Below are 16,960 nucleotides of genomic sequence, written 5' to 3'. Positions count from 1 at the left end.
TTAATTTAAAAAAAAAAAAAACAACAACCCCGTCCTCAAACTCTATCAGGTAATATAAATATAATATAAATATGAAAAATAAAAATACTGTCAGGTAATACCTGTCAATTAAAATGAAATACATTTCAGTATTGTTAATGTGTATATTCTGTACTAAAATACTCACGGAAAAGTGTCCTGAAACTGAAGGGCCATATTTAAAAATAAAACTACTGATAATGAAAGTCTGACACAAATCCTCTCATGTTCCTGTCCAGGCGATGAACATTGTCACCTCTGTCCTGCTGCTCTACTGTCCCGAGGAGGAAGCCTTCTGGCTGCTGGTGGCGCTCTGTGAGCGGATGCTGCCCGACTACTACAACACCAGAGTCGTAGGTCAGTGACAACAGCAGAGTCACAGGCAGAGGCGGTCCTGGGTAGTTTTGCGCCCTGGGCGAACCCCCCCCCCACCCCCAAAAAAAGTCATCCATTAACATCGTATTATCTGAGCATAATGCCTCAAATTTTAATAGTTGCTAGTTCAGCAAAGCTAAAAACCAAATACAGTCGTCTTCTGTGGCTAAGTAGCAGCATATTAGCAAGAGGATAATAAATAGCGTATAAGCTACTGTTTCATTACGTACAATTAACGTCACTCGACCTGCATACCTTTTATCTTTTGAGCGTTTCTCCTCTTCTTCTTTCCCTTTCTTTCTGAACTGGACATCTGATGGTTTCTTTGGTCTTTTGTCCATGATACACCCTTGACTCAATTTAACATCATCACCTTTTCCCTCCGTCAAACGCCCATGTGGTGATGTTCAGCATATTCCAACATGCTCTTATGTTGAAAGGACTGCAGCAGGCAGTAGTAGTTGTGAGCGGAAGCTCTGTGTTGCGTATTGAGAGTTATGCAGACGCTTTACGGATTTAATGCGGTCAGACATTAAAGTGAGTTCAGGTAAAAACCCGACAGTTGTGGCAGTTTTTACATTTTCACATAGCGCAATAAATGTAAAAGTATCTATGTTAATTTTATGAATGAAATACAATTTATTTGGAAGCAGCTGGGATCATAACAGGTCAGTCCCCCCCCCCCCCCCCCCCCCGTGCTTTTCCTCTGAGAGTTAAACTCAGCCTGCTCTCAGCCTCTGCAGAGTGTGAGCTGATCGCCCTCAGCCTGTCTCCCTGCTGCCTTTTCTTCTGACGCACACAACCTGTAGACATGACTCAGCAGAAAGTTGACATGATAGTAAGGGCGCCCCGCACCTACTCCACTAACGTGACGTGGAATATGAGCGGTAGAAAACTTCCGATTTTTATTTTTTATTTATTTATTTATTTATTTATTTTGCGGGTGCTTGTGCGCCCCAAATAGATTGCGCCCTGGGCGGTCGCCCACATTGCCCATAGCAAAAACCGTCCCTGGTCACAGGTCAGTGACAACACCAGAGTCGTAGGTCAGTGACAACAGCAGAGTCGTAGGTCAGTGGCAACAGCAGAGTCGTAGGTCAGTGGCAACAGCAGAGTCACAGGTCAGTGACAACAGCAGAGTCGTAGGTCAGTGACAACAGCAGAGTCGTAGGTCAGTGACAACAGCAGAGTCGTAGGTCAGTGGCCACAGCAGAGTCACAGGTCAGTGACAACACCAGAGTCGTAGGTCAGTGACAACAGCAGAGTCGTAGGTCAGTGGCAAAAGCAGAGTCACAGGTCAGTGGCAACAGCAGAGTCGTAGGTCAGTGACCACAGCAGAGTCACAGGTCAGTGACAACACCAGAGTCGTAGGTCAGTGGCAACAGCAGAGTCACAGGTCAGTGACAACACCAGAGTCGTAGGTCAGTGACAACAGCAGAGTCGTAGGTCAGTGACAACAGCAGAGTCGTTGCGATTTCAGAGTGAATCTTTACCGACTGAAACAATGTCGCCACGTTCTTTTTCTTGTACCATATCAGTGTCCTCCGTTGCTTTTACAGTAATAGTACACCTGTGTGTATGACTCCTCAGCTTCCTTTTTAAAGTACTTTCTGGGTCAGACATGCTTCAGACGCATGGTGTAAGAGGTACTGGAGCCAAATTGGAGCGGGATAGAACGAGAGATAAGGTGATGCTGCAGCTTTTTAGCGCTCCACCCTCCAGCCAAGATCCTCCTGCTCCACTCACATGCTCTGGCCATGAGGGGATCTGATGTGGTTTCTGTCCCGGTCTGATGTGGTTTCTGTCCCTGCAGGAGCTCTGGTGGATCAGGGGGTGTTTGAGGAGCTGACCCGGGCCTTCCTCCCCCTGCTATACGAACACATGCAGGAGCTCGGGGTCATTTCCACCATCAGCCTGTCCTGGTTCCTCACGCTTTTCCTGTCTGTGATGCCCTTCGACAGCGCCGTCCTGTTGGTCGACTGCTTCTTCTACGAGGGCATCAAGGTCATCTTCCAGGTCAGAGTCACCACACCTGACTGACTGTTACCCGACTGCTTTCTCATTGGTTGAGTCCTGTTCCAACATGTTGTGTGTTGTGTCTGTCTGCAGGTGGCGCTGGCTGTGCTCCACGACAACATGAACGCTCTGCTGTCCTGCAACGACGAGGGAGAAGCCATGACCATTCTGGGCAGGTAGGAGTCAGGCCGGAGTATCTGTATCTTTGACAATATCAATCAGTCTATGATGAAGATGGAGAAAACGCTGATCAGTTTAGGCTACCCAGAGCTTTACCTCTGTCCTACTGTCCAAAGGTTTAGCTCCAAGACACACTGAAAAAACAATGCCTCTGCTCTAAGCTCTGATCAGTGTGTGTGTGTGTGTGTGTGTGTGTGTGCAGGTACCTGGATAATGTTGTGAACAAACAGACTGTGGCTCCGCCCATCCCTCACCTGCACGCCTTGCTGACGAGCGGAGACGATCCTCCACCTGAGATCGACATCTTCGACCTCATCAAGGCGTCCTACGAGGTCAGACTCAGTGACACGTCACGACGTCATCAGTGTCTCCGTCTCACTGCTGTAGCTACTGCGTATCGGTCCAACTCCTAGTGTAGCAGTGTGTCAGTCTAATTCCTGCTACTACAGTGTATCATGCTAATTCTTGTAGCTGCTGAGTAGCTGCCTAATTCCTTAGGCCGAAATGTCTTGGTTTAATTCCTGCAGCAGAATATCATGCGAACTCCTGTAGCTGCAGAGTGTCAGTCTAATTCCTGCAGCAGAGTATGCGAACTCCTGTAGCTGCCTAACCTTGACAACCTTGTTTGAGGTCAACTCCATTTCTCCTTCTCTGAGCAGAAGTTCGGCAGCTTGCGCTCTGATGTCATCGAGCAGATGAGGTTCAAGCAGAGGTTAAAGGTCATCCAGTCACTGGAGGACACGGCCAAGAGGAGCGTGGTGAGTGATGTTCACATGCTAAATGCCAAGATGCTAATGTAGGCAGTGTTTACAAGTGTGTGTGTGTGTGTGTGTGTGTGTGTGCGTGCAGGTGAGAGCGATGATGACGGAGTCCGCCTTCAGTATTGAGGAGCTGGAAGAGCTCTATTGTCTCTTTAAGGTCAGAATAAAGTCTGTTTGTCAAAGTTTTCAACTTAAATGTTTTTATGAACTAAAAAATTGCTGTGCTGAGTTTCAGGTTTAACGGCTGAGAGGAACTTTTTCACGTGATTTCAAACGTGACTGAAGAAAAAGAAAAGTGTCTCCACAGAGTTTAACGCCTCTGTCTCTGTCTCTGTCTCTCTGTCTCTCTGTCTGTCTCTCTGTCTCTGTCTCTGTCTCTGTCTCTCTGTCTCTCTGTCTGTCTCTCTGTCTCTGTCTCTGTCTCTCTGTCTCTCTGTCTCTCTGTCTCTGTCTGTCTCTCTGTCTGTCTCTCTGTCTCTGTCTGTCTCTCTGTCTCTGTCTGTCTCTTCCTGCATCTTTGACCTCGATCAGTCCAAACACATGACCAGCTGTTACTGGGGCTCCAGCAGCACGGCGGCCGAGCGTCACGACCCCAGCCTGCCCTACCTGGAGCAGTACCGCATCGACCCGGTCCAGTTCACCCAGCTGTTCACCGCGCTCGCTCCCTGGATCTGTGGAGGCCACACCCCCACGCTGTCGGCCCGCCTCTTCAGACTCCTGGACCAGAACAAGGACGGACTGGTCAACTTCAAAGAGTTCATCACCGGACTGAGTGAGTCCACAAACAGCAGCTTTGGCTCTGCTTCGTGTCGGCTGTGGTCTCCTCAGACGACTCTGTGTCTGCAGATATTTAAATATTTGGTCGTTTGCCGTGTCAGAGGTTGTTTGTGTGTCTGCAGGTGGGATGTATCACGGAGACATGACAGAAAAACTCAAACTGCTCTACAAGCTCCACCTCCCACCAGGTAACAGTCACACAGCTCACCTGGACACACCCGTCAGAGGGTCTCCAGGTGAACAGGATGTTGTTCTCTGTGTTCATTTATATAATTTATTATATGTGAGTTTAATCCTCGACGGGACAAAACTCTGTTGAGTCTGTGCTGGTTTATCGTCACTCGTTTATTCATCTTCTGTCGAGGCTCAAATTGAGCTTGAATGAGTTAGAAACATGAAACTTCTGGAATATGGAATATCTGGAAATTATGTGTAAAAACTTCCCAAGAAATATGACTCAAATCTGTCACATGGTAGCACTGTAATAAATTGAGAGAATAATTATTTAACATAGAAACAAGGCAAAAAGTAAATTCTGCATTAGGGCTGAAACAATGAAGAGGTTTCAGGGTATACCATGATGTGAAAACTGACACTTATAATACCGTGTACATTTGCTTGTCTATTTCTAAATTATATTTGTAGTACTAATACACCAGTAACACTAAAATCTCACTTAACTTTTTGTTAATGGAGACTTAAGGCTTCATGTTAAACCTTTTAATTTTGATATGTAGCGATCTGAGGAGTTTGCTGGTGTTCTCTAACTTTTTTGCTGCAGGTTCAACTTCCACCGATGGAGGCAATCGACAGAGTCTTAATGTGGCCTCTGATTATTGAATGTCTGTTTGTTTGTGTCGCAGCTCTGTGTCCTGAGGAGGCCGAGTCTGCTCTGGAGGCAACACAGTTCTTCACTGAGGACGTACCACCACAAGGTAGACACACAAAAAAATGCTGTAAACTACTGATTACTGCAGTTTTTCTACTTATAGTAGTAGTACACTGTAACTCTAGGTCTTTTCATTATCCACACTGGTAATGACAGCCTCTTTCTTACAAATGAAAGCAGCAAAATTAACAGATTTCGAGAATAAAGTGACTTTAAAAATGATTAACCCTGTGAAACCTGAGCAAAGTGGCTTAAATTTCTTCCAAAAACATGGGTAAAAAACAATGAGCAACTATAGAAGAAATGGCACCAAAATTAGCAAAAGTACAAAAAAATTACCAGAAAAAAATAGAATAAAATATTTAAAGATGTATTACAGTAATTATAAATATAGTCTTTGGCACATTTTCCCTAGCTTTAAAAAGAAAAAAAAATGTTTTCCATCCATCCATTTTCTTCCGCTTATCCGGGGCCGGGTCACGGGGGCAACAGACGGAGCAGAACAGTGCAGACGTCCCTCTACCCAGCAACGCTTTCCAGCTCATGCTGGGGGACTCGAGGGCCTTCCCAGGCCAGACGAGACACGTAATCCCTCCAGCGTGCTCTGGGTCTGCCCCGGGGCCTCCTACCAGTAGGGACGTGCCCCGAACACCTTCAACACCTTCAGCGGGAGGAGCCCAGGAGGCATCCTGATCAGATGCCCAAGCCACCTCAACTGGCCCCTTTGGACGCGAAGGAGCAGCGGCTCTACTCCGAGCTCCTCCCGGGTGTCCGAGCTCCTCACCCTATCTCTAAGGCTGAGCCCAGCCAACCTGCGGAGGAAGCTCATCTCGGCCGCTTGTATGTGTGATCTCATTCTTTCGGTCACTACCCAGAGCTCATGACCAAAGGTGAGGGGTGGAACATAGATGGACTGGTAAAATGAGAGTTTGCAGTCTGGCTCAGCTCCTTCTCCACCACGACAGTCCGGTGCAGCGCCTGCATCCCTGCAGATGCTGCACTAAACCACCTGTCCATCTCACGCTCTGTTCTACCCTCACTCGTGAACAAGACCCTGAGATACTTGAACTCTCCCCCCACCCAGAGGGGACAATCCCCTGTTTTCCGGCACAGAACCATGACCCCAGATTTGAAGGTGCTGACTCTCATCATGACTGCCTGACACTTGGCCGCAAACCGCCCCAGTGCATGCTGGAGGTCACGGTGTGATGGAGCCAACAGAACCGCATCATCCGGAAAAAGCAGAGATGCAATTGTGAGGTCCCCAAACCAGACCCTTAACTCCCCCTGGCAGCACCTTGAGATCCTGTCCATGAAAATCACAAACAGGATTGGAGACAAAGGACAACCCTGGCTGAGGCCGACACCACCTGGGAACGTGTTTGACTTCACGCCGAGTGTGCGGACACAGCTCTCTCTTTGGTTATACAGGAACCAGATGGCCCATAGCAGCGACCCTGGCACCCCGTACTGCCACAGTACCACCCACAGGACTCCCCGAGGGACACGACTGTAGACACTTCTCCAAGTGCACAAAATCCTCCCACCACCTCTCCAGCAGCCGCGCTACAGCGAAGAGCAGATCCGCTGTTCCACGGCCTGGACTGAACCGGCATTGTTCTTCCTGAATCCAAGGTTCGACAATCGGACGGAGCCTCCTTTCCAGCACTCTGGAGTCAACGTTCCCTGAGAGCCTGAGTAGTGTGATACCCCGATAATTGGCGCACACCCTCCGGTTCTCCTTTTTTGAAAATGTGAACCACCACCCCGGTCTGCACTCCACAGGCACTGTACCCGACCTCCACGCGACACTGAACGGATGTGTCAGCCAAGACAGCACAACAGTGTCCAGAGATTCAGCATCGCAGGGCGAATCTCATGCACACCTGGCTTCTCGCTGCCAAGAAGCTTTTTGATGACCTCAGTGACCTCTGCCAGAGCTATGGATGAAGAATCCCCCGAGTCTTCAGACTCCGCCTCCTCCACAGAAGAGGAGACGGTAGGGTTCAGGGGTTCCTCAAAGTGTCCGGGTCAGCAGTTCTCCTCCACTGCTGAACACAGACTGAGACAAGGCCCGCTTTCCCTTCTGGAGGCGTCTCACGGTTTGCCAGAACTTCCTTCAGGCCGATTGAAAGTCCTTCTCCACGGCCTCCCGATACTCCTCCCACACCCGAGTTTTAGCTTTAGCGACCGCCTCAGCTGCAGCCCTTCTGGCAAACCGGTACCCGTCTGCTGCTTCAGGAGACCCCTGGGCCAGTAGAGCCCGAAAGGCCTCCTTCTTCAGCCTGACGGCCTACCGGGCGAGATGCACTCCGCTCGATTTGGCCGTATCATCAGGGTCTTTGTGAATCCCTCTTAGCTCCCCCGCTTTCCCCACTCGGAGCTAGTGCTCCTGACAACACAGCCCCCAGGCCACGCCCCACGGTGCTAAGGTGGTGATTCGCACCGAAATTGTTTTTAAATCGACCAATTTCTTGTGATTTATGAAAGATTTCTTTTTTTCCCCATGTTTTCAAAAGAAATCAAAACAGTTTACTCTAAAGGGTTAACTTAAAACAGAGTTAAAATGAAATGATTATAAATCCAATAATACCATCAAACTGTTTGATTTGCATGAAAAATCTTTTTACTAACAAATCTGACTGTGTCCTTTTTGACTCACATGCTGCCTGATCTCTCCTCCTCCTCCTCCTCCTCCTCCTCCTCCTTTTCTCCTCCTCCTTTTCTCCTCCTCCTCCGCCTCCTCTTCCTTTTCTCCTCCTCCTCCTCCCCTCCTCCCTTTTCTCCTCCTCCTCCTCCTCCTCCTCCTCCTCCTCCTCCTCCTCCTCCTTCTTCTTCTTCCTTCTCCTCCTCCTCCTCTTCTTCTTCTTCTCTCCTCCTCCTTCTTCTCCTCTTCTCCTCTCTCCTCCTCCTCCTCCTTATTCTTCTCCTTCTCCTCCTCCTCCTCCTCTTCCTCCTGCTCTTCTTCTTCTTCCTTCTTTGTCGTCGTCGTCGTCGTTGTATGATCTTCTCCTCCAGAATCTTTCTTCCCCTCTGAACTGGACATTTTGGGGCAGCAGGAGGTGCCATCAGGTTTGTGTCTTTGTGGTTTGAGGAGTTTCCTGGCTGCACTGCAGATTGTTTATTAAGCAGGAGTGATGGAATAATAATACACTGTTTAATACTATATAATAATACCTGGATACTGGACGACAAGATGGCGCCCCTTCAGTCCAGAGTTACTTGCCTGGCACATGCACTCTTTTTTAAAAAAATAAATAATCCATTTACAGAAAATAAAATACATACAATACATTAATGTCAGGGATATACAATAAAATTACACATTGCATTAATTAGAGCCTATATGGAAGCTCTTAAAATATGGTATGTTTTGATAGCTTTTTTATTTTTAATGTCTGTTTTGTAATAGTGCAGTTCCAGAAGAAAATTATTACAATTAGGTTTGGAGTCTGTCCATTTTTTTCTTGTGTATGTGAAACTTTCCCATCATCGTACTGTTGCCCCGCTCGACTTATAGACTATATGTTGTAATGACGTCGCAGGTTTTTAAATTGCTTTTCTCAGCTAGAGGAAAGTTTTATGAAAATAAAACCTCCATGGCTCAAAAATTCATGACAAACATTCATGAGTGGTGCTGCGAAAAAAATTGCTAAAATTTACATTTTTATTGGAATAAAATTGGTGTACATTAAACAGAACAGCATATTTACATCATTTTCTGTCGTTTAAATTAAAGTGGGAAAGAGATTTAATGTAATAAAAAGAATGATGATGATGATGGTGATGATGATAGTGATGATGGTGATGGTGATGATGGTGATAATGATGATGATGATGAAGAAGATGATAATGGTGATGGTGATAATGATGATGATGGTGATAATGGTGATGATGATGATGACAGTGATAATGACGATGATGGTGATAATGGTGATGATGACGGTGATAATGACGATGATGGTGATGAAGGTGATGTAGAAGATGATAATGGTGATGGTGGTGATGATGATGATGATGATGGTGATAATGACGATGATGGTGATGATGATAATGTGATGTGATGATGATGATGATGATAGTGATGATAATGATGATGGTGGTGATGATGATGTTGATGATGAATGGTGATGGTGATGATGATGATGATGATGATGGTGATGATGGTGATGATGATGATGGTGATGATAATGATGATGGTGATGGTGATGATGTTGATGATAATGATGATAGTGATGATGATAGTGATGATAATGATGATGATGATGATGGTGATGATGATGATGTGATGATGGTGATGATGATAGTGATGATGATGATGATGGTGATGGTGATGATGGTGATGATGATGATGATGTGATGATGATGATATGATGGCGATGATAATGATGATGGTGATGATATGATGATGGTGATGATGATAGTGATGATAATGATGATGGTGATGGTGATGATGGTGATGATGATGATGATGATGATGATAGTGATGATGGTGATGATGATGGTGATGATGGTGAGGGCAATGATGTTTATGATGATGATAATAGTGATGATAATGATGATGGTGATGATGGTGATGATAATGATGATGGTGATGATGGTGATGATAATGATGATGATGATGATGATGATAGTGATGATGGTGATGATGATGATGATGATAGTGATGATGGTGATGATGATAATGGTGATGATGGTGATGATGGTGATGGGGATGATGATGATGATGATGGTGATGATGATGATGTTTATGATGATGATAATAGTGATGATAATGATGATCGTGATGATGGTGATGATAATGATGATGATGATGTGATGATGGTGATGATAATGATGATGATGATGATGATGATGATGATGTGATGATGGTGATGATGATGATGATGATAGTGATGATGGTGATGATAATGATGATGATGATGGTGATGGGGATGATGATGATGATGATGATGATGACGGTGATAATGATGATGGTGATGATGATGATAGTGATGACGGTGATAATGATGATGACGGTGATAATGATGGTGACGGTGATAATGATGGTGATGACGGTGATGATAATAGTGATGATGGTGATGATAATGATGATGGTGATGATGGTGATGGGGATGATGATGATGATGATGACAGTGATAATGGTGATGGTGATGATGATGATGATAGTGATGACGGTGAGAATGATGATGACGGTGATAATGATGATGACGGTGATAATGATGGTGATGGTGATGGTGATGACGGTGATGATAATAGTGATGATGATAATAGTGATGATGGTGATGATGATGTGATGGTGATGATGATGATGACGGTGATAATGATGATAATGATGATAATGATGATGATGGTTTCCTGTCTGTGTGCAGGTGAGGAGGGGAAGGATGGAGGCGCAGACAGTGAGAGAAGAAAGGTAAATGAGTTTTAGTCGTAACAAACCCGAAAAAAACTATTTTTTAACATAAATTAGTCCCTTTTTTATTTAGTTATACACAAAAGTCAGACTCTGATCTTTGTGTGACCTCTGACCTGTGACCCGTGTGTGGCTTCAGAGGAGAAGGTGAAAGACTACAGGTACTACCTGAGGATGTGGGCCAAAGAAAAGGAGCCCAGGAGAGAGACCATCAAAGACCTGCCCAGGATGAACCAGGTCAGTCTGTCTGTCTCTGTATTAACCCTTTAGGGACTGTTTTGGCTCATTTTAGTCTCTTTTTTTCTTCCTGTTGTGATAACTGTGTGTGTGTTGATGCATGTGTCCTAAATGTAGTCCAGATTGTGTATTTGAGTGTAATCAGTGAATTTGCAGCTCAGCTCCTACAATAAGTCTAAAATACACTGTGGAAACTAAATAGTTACATTCAGACTGTTCAGGTCCAAAAATGCTCCATTGAAACCCATTCAAACTGACATTTTTGATCCCACAGCCATCAGAGCAGAAAAACAGGACTTGTATTATTTCTGGGTGTCATTCTGGGCTTTTGACTCTGAATTTGTCATTTTGACTATTTTCCACCTGATGAGGTCATTTTGACCATATTTGGCATATGGAGGAAATACATGCTATTTCCACTAGGTGACCTGTCACAGTCAATGTAGCTGCTGATCACTGACATATCCCAGACTGTCAGCAGCTACACTCACACACTGACATATCCCAGACTGTCAGCAGCTACACTCACACTGACACACAGACTGACGGCAGCTACACTCCAGACTGTCAGCAGCTACACTCACACACTGACATATCCCAGACATATCCCAGACTGTGATAATGATATAATAATAATAATTTTAAAATGAATGAATCTGAATGAAAATATTAAAAATAATTCTTTGTTTTTAAATCTAAAAACATAGTGGCATTATGACAAAAACCTGGCATTTAAAGGGAAACATTCTGACAATGATTGAATATGTGATATTTCTGATTAGAACTGATGCTGTTTAGAAAAAAATAACTCAATGAAAGTAGAAGATCATATTAATGTTGATTATTTTTTAAAGCTTATGAGTGTGTGTCATATTAAAGTGGGTCATACTAGGTTAAAGCTTAAAGTTCTTTTCTTTTACACAGCTGTTATTATTGAAATGTTTATGCAAAAAGGGCAAAGTGCTGCTGACTGTGTCCCTTTTAAAACGCTGTGAAATTATTTCAGCGTGTCAGTTTCTTTCGAACATTTTCAACAAAATCACGACAATATCAACGAGTAGTTCAATGACCTGTGTGTCCCTCTGTGTGTCCCTCTGTGTGTCCCTCTGTGTGTCCCTCTGCATGTCACTCTGCGTGTCCCTCTGTGTGTCCCTCTGCATGTCACTCTGTGTGTCCCTCTGCATGTCCCTCTGTGTGTCCCTCTGCATGTCCCTCTGCGTGTCCCTCTGTGTGTCCCTCTGTGTGTCCCCTCTGTGTGTCTCAGGAGCAGTTCATTGACCTGTGTGTCCCTCTGTGTGTCCCTCTGCGTGTCTCAGGAGCAGTTCATTGACCTGTGTGTCCCTCTGTGTGTCCCTCTGCGTGTCTCAGGAGCAGTTCATTGACCTGTGTGTCCCTCTGTGTGTCCCTCTGCGTGTCTCAGGAGCAGTTCATTGACCTGTGTGTCCCTCTGTGTGTCCCTCTGTGTGTCACTCTGTGTGTCCCTCTGCGTGTCCCTCTGCGTGTCCCTCTGTGTGTCCCTCTGCATGTCCCTCTGCTTGTCCCTCTGTGTGTCCCTCTGCGTGTCTCAGGAGCAGTTCATTGACCTGTGTGTCCCTCTGTGTGTCTCAGGAGCAGTTCATTGACCTGTGTGTCCCTCTGTGTGTCCCTCTGTGTCCCTCTGTGTGTCCCTCTGTGTGTCCCTCTGCATGTCACTCTGTGTGTCCCTCTGTGTGTCCCTCTGCGTGTCACTCTGTGTCCCTCTGTGTGTCCCTCTGTGTGTCACTCTGTGTCCCTCTGTGTGTCCCTCTGCGTGTCACTCTGTGTGTCCCTCTGTGTGTCCCTCTGCGTGTCACTCTGTGTCCCTCTGTGTCACTCTGTGTGTCCCTCTGTGTGTCCCTCTGTGTGTCACTCTGTGTGTCCCTCTGTGTGTCCCTCTGCGTGTCACTCTGTGTCCCTCTGTGTGTCCCTCTGCGTGTCACTCTGTGTCCCTCTGTGTGTCACTCTGTGTCCCTCTGTGTGTCACTCTGTGTGTCCCTGCGTGTCCCCTCTGTGTGTCCCTCTGCATGTCCCTCTGTGTGTCCCTCTGCGTGTCTCAGGAGCAGTTCATTGACCTGTGTGTCCCTCTGTGTGTCCCTCTGCGTGTCTCAGGAGCAGTTCATTGACCTCTGTAAGACGCTCTATAACATGTTCAGCGAGGAGCCTCTGGAGCAGGAGCTCTATCACTCCATCGCCACCACCGTCGCCAGCCTGCTGCTGCGCATCGGAGAGGTCGGCAAGAAGTTCAACAACGGCGGCAAAAAGACTGAAAACGCGGCCGCCGCCGCTCAGACCCCACCCACCACACAGACCACTCCCACCGACCCTCTGGGGGAGGAGGGGCCGGGCGAGGGGCCGTCAGGTGAGTCTCAGGTGTGCCGCGCTCTGGCCGACGCTCAGCTGGAGGATGAGGAAACCAAAGACGACACGTCGGTGTCGTCGTACTCGGTGGTGAGCTCCGGCTCGCTGCAGTGCGAGGACATCGCCGACGACACTGTGCTGATCGGCGGTGGCGAGCAGAGGCGTGGCAGTGTGCTGGATGTCGACTGGTCGATCACCTTTGAGCAGGTGCTGGCGTCGCTGCTGACGGAGCCGCCGCTCGTTGACTACTTCGAAAGGAAGAGGGACATCCAGAGCAAGATGGCCGCCTGTAAGGCTCAGAGGGCAGTGGAGCGCCAGACAAGCTCCGCCTCCGACCACGAACTCACGCAGCATTCCGTCTGACTCACCTCCGCCGGGTCACCTGACTCACCTCCGCCGGGTCACCTGACTCACCTCCGCCGGGTCACCTGACTCACCTCTGCCGGGTCACCTGTCCTTTTGTCCGTCTGTCCACCTGCGTGTGTGATGTCACAGACTAACCTGTGATGTCAGGAAGTCATGTGACTATCTTTATTTAAACTCAGCACTTGTTTCACAGTAAAAGTCCCAGAGGTCGTACATCATGACGAGCGTTTAATAGTTGTTTTCCATCGCGGGAACTCTGGGCCGATGTAATCAATTCCTCTTCTTCTGCGGGGTTTAATGCGGCGTTCACGTGATATCAGGATGTCGTAGTTTCCGAGTCGTGAATTCGTTCTTTTGGCTTCGTTGTGTTCGAGGTCTTTGAGGTCGTGAAGTGTGAAACTGATTTTAAAGTATTTCATTCATGAAAACGGCGATATGAGCGGGATGTTTTCTTTAAAAATTGATATTTAATACGTGAATTAATAAAAACGTTTCTTCTTGTTGAGCAAACATTTGCCGCAACTTCAAAAAAGCCACGTTTTGTTGATGTCTTCTTTTGCATTGAGATCAGCAGTGAGTCAACCTAAGCCCCGCCCAGCACATTTTCAGGGCCACGCTGAGGGCCGAGGCGGGGACTTGTTTCGCCTCCGTTAAGGTTCTCTAAAGTTTTCCTGTGCAACAACGGGTGAGACCACGTAAGATTCCCTGAGTTCCTGCAGTGGAAACAGGCCGTTTTTATCCAAATAGATTTTGGGTATTTTTTCTTTATTTGACATACTCACAAACTGTAAATAAAGATGGACGACACGCCCCCACTGACCCCCGCTGTGCTGAAGTGAGGTCAAAGTATCCGAGATACGGGCGTCGCCGTCTTGTGAGGGTGATGTCATTGGGAGCCGGATTCTGCGCATTAGCGATATTTTCATGTTGGGGGAGTCCCCGCCCAAACTCCCGTCTGACCAATCCCAAGCAGCTCCATTGAATGCAAGTGCAAGGAGTGGCTGTCACAGCTGTCAGTCATGGCAGAAAATCCCCTTTTTGTATAATTTTTATAATTTCACTCATTAAAACCGAAATTATCATGAAAACAAACCCTTGAAGAAACATCCGATTGACAAGAATGACCTTCAGTGACAGAAAGTGTCTTCAGGAAACGTTTATTTGTGTTGTACTTTGAGTTTTTCGTTCGGCCCGTTCACTAACGTGGAGGGGCGGGCTCTATGACCTGTACTGCAGACAGACAGCAGGGGGCGACACACACACCGAGCAGGTACACTGTGGGGGAGCTGACGTGTCGTCCATCTTTATTTACGGTCTGTGGACGGGACAGCTTAAACGTGAAGGCAGAAGAGAGAGGGGACATGCAGCAAAGGGCCCAGGCGGGACTGAGCCGCCGCCAGCCGCCCCCAGAAACAGGCTTTTAATGTGAAAGAGTCAAAGGAACCTGAGCAGATGAACACGATTTCTTTCACAAACATGGGAGGAGGGCACGAGCGACTTAACAAAAAATAGCCCAGATTTCACCTCTTTTCCTGTCACCTTTTACTCTCTTTTTTATTTTTCAGTTTTTATTTTTCTTTTTTGCCAAGTTGCTCATTATGTTTTTCCCTGTTTTATTTTTAAAGAAATAAATATTAAGTTTGTAAGAAGTACAGAAAATAACTTAAAAATAAGAAAGAAAATGAAAATTTAGAATAAAACAAACACGAAAATAACCTCAAGAACCTGCATAAAAAATAGTTATTTTTTCTCTTTTTCTGTATTAGAATTTTAAATGAGAGAATGGGAACTATCAGTTTCTTGAAATTCGCGGCACATTTCTTGCCAAATTTTTTGTCCTGTGTTTCTGAAAGAAATCGCAGCAATTTTCTTATGTTTCAAGGGTTTAAATGCACGGGAATGGCGCCTGAACGCGTCACAAAAACAGTTGATGTTGATCCAGGTGTTAAACATCGCTGCTTTTTTAGACTTTATAAATGTTATCGGTCTGAATGGATCAAATCTGGATAGCAAAAGGACATTTTGGGGGGTTGTGGCTCAAAAAAATGAAAATGTATCCACTGGTGAACAAACGCAAGGTACTGTTGGCCACCATGTTATTGTGTGTCGCGGCTGCAGGTTGTGTGTCGCGGCTGGAATGATCCATTGTGTGTCACACACGGTCTTTATTGTGTGTCTTGGTTTGTTGTGAAATCAGTTGCGCTCAGGATCAGCGGGTCTCTGTGCAGGTGAGAGGCACTGAACAGACGTTAACAGATGCTCACAGACGAGCAGGTGAAGCAGGTGATGCAGGTGATGCAGGTGAAGCAGGTGAAGCAGGTGAAGCAGGTGATGCAGGTGAAGCAGGTGATGCAGGTGAACGGTCGGCCGGCACAAATACAGAAGCCACAAAGTCCCAAAACATGTTTTCTTTCTTTTCTTTTTTTTAACCAGCTTTTTCTGACAAGTGAAAAAAAATGTAATCAAATCATTTCAGTAGACGATCGAGTCCTAAAACTTTCTTAAAATAAGTGAACATTTCTGACTTGAGACGTTAAAACGTGTTTACAAATTATTTTAGGGATAAAAGTTGACCTGTGAGGCGAAATAAAGGTTGTTTTTTTTTTAGAAAGAGAAATAGCTTTAAATAAGTTGATTCATGTTTAAAACAGACTGAAATACTAAATAACTTTTTCATTGATTTTAAGAAAATAAAACTTAAAGGAATCCGTTACATAAAAAATAAAGTTCTTTGATGTTAAATTGTTTTCTTTCTGTACAGCTCAGATATATTAACTGAATATTAATAAAATCAAGAGGTCATATTTCCTCAATAAACTCATGTTTCACTCAGGTGAGTTCACACCTGCAGTCTTTTGTTTTGTCACTGAAGCCTTGTTTGTTTGTGCTGCCTGTTTCTGATGACATCACTCTTGTTTACTTCCTGTCGAGACGATGTCAGAGGACGTTTCAGTGTTTTTATTCAGTTTTTTTCCCTCTCTGTTGTCTGTATTGTATTTATTCACCAATCTGCTTTTAAAATCTATCATATTGATCAGTAATTGATTGATCTGTACTCTGTTGTCTAATAAATACCAAGGAAATTCACTTTTCCTCTTCTGTGGTGTTACTGGCAACAACAGTGCGAGACTAAATAAAAAACAGACCAGATATTTAATCCTGTTAAAACGGGATCGCCAATGATAATAATAGTAGTTATAGCAATAATAATAATAATAATAATAATAATAAACAATAATAACAACAACAACACTTTATTTATATAGCAAAAACAATTTAATATTATTCTTTTATTTGGACAAATATTTAACAATATTTGTATAATCAAAAACGACTGTTTTTCGGTGCAAAGACAATGTTTATTGTTTCTGTTTTGTGCAAAAAGAAAAGAGGGGAACAACACTTGTAATTATGTAATGTTATCATTTGTTGATCCCTAATAAAAAAATATCAACTAAAAAATATCAAATATATACATATCTGTGTGTATGCAATGTAAACATATATTTTTTGCAATTTTTTCCAGGTCACTTCCCTGGGGTTTTTTTC

The 16,960-nt window shown here is 45.2% G+C and overlaps 1 protein-coding gene and 1 long non-coding RNA gene across 2 annotated transcripts in view; both read left to right on the top strand.

Moving 5' to 3' along the window:
• Nucleotides 1-14,325, top strand: part of LOC121947743 (TBC1 domain family member 9B) — a 26,585-nt gene extending 12,260 nt beyond the window's left edge. The window contains 13 exon segments of the mRNA XM_042492846.1: nt 258-375; nt 2,207-2,409; nt 2,503-2,585; nt 2,792-2,921; nt 3,249-3,347; nt 3,439-3,507; nt 3,882-4,122; nt 4,250-4,315; nt 4,991-5,062; nt 8,035-8,088; nt 10,389-10,431; nt 10,564-10,669; nt 12,797-14,325. Of these exon segments, the coding sequence (XP_042348780.1) occupies nt 258-375; nt 2,207-2,409; nt 2,503-2,585; nt 2,792-2,921; nt 3,249-3,347; nt 3,439-3,507; nt 3,882-4,122; nt 4,250-4,315; nt 4,991-5,062; nt 8,035-8,088; nt 10,389-10,431; nt 10,564-10,669; nt 12,797-13,408 (1,896 nt within the window). The 3' untranslated portion in view covers nt 13,409-14,325.
• Nucleotides 14,326-15,608: 1,283 nt separating this feature from the next.
• LOC121948520 lies at nt 15,609-16,498 on the top strand. Its single transcript, XR_006106152.1, has 2 exons — nt 15,609-15,685; nt 15,731-16,498. It is a non-coding gene; the product is annotated as an uncharacterized LOC121948520 (long non-coding RNA).
• The last annotated feature ends 462 nt before the right edge of the window (nt 16,499-16,960 follow it).

Source organism: Plectropomus leopardus, chromosome 9 (genome assembly GCF_008729295.1).
Source record: "Plectropomus leopardus isolate mb chromosome 9, YSFRI_Pleo_2.0, whole genome shotgun sequence".
NCBI classification, from domain to species: domain Eukaryota; kingdom Metazoa; phylum Chordata; class Actinopteri; order Perciformes; family Serranidae; genus Plectropomus; species Plectropomus leopardus.
The sequence above is the reverse complement of the archived record's forward strand: the minus strand, read 5'-3'. Positions and strand labels throughout refer to the sequence as shown.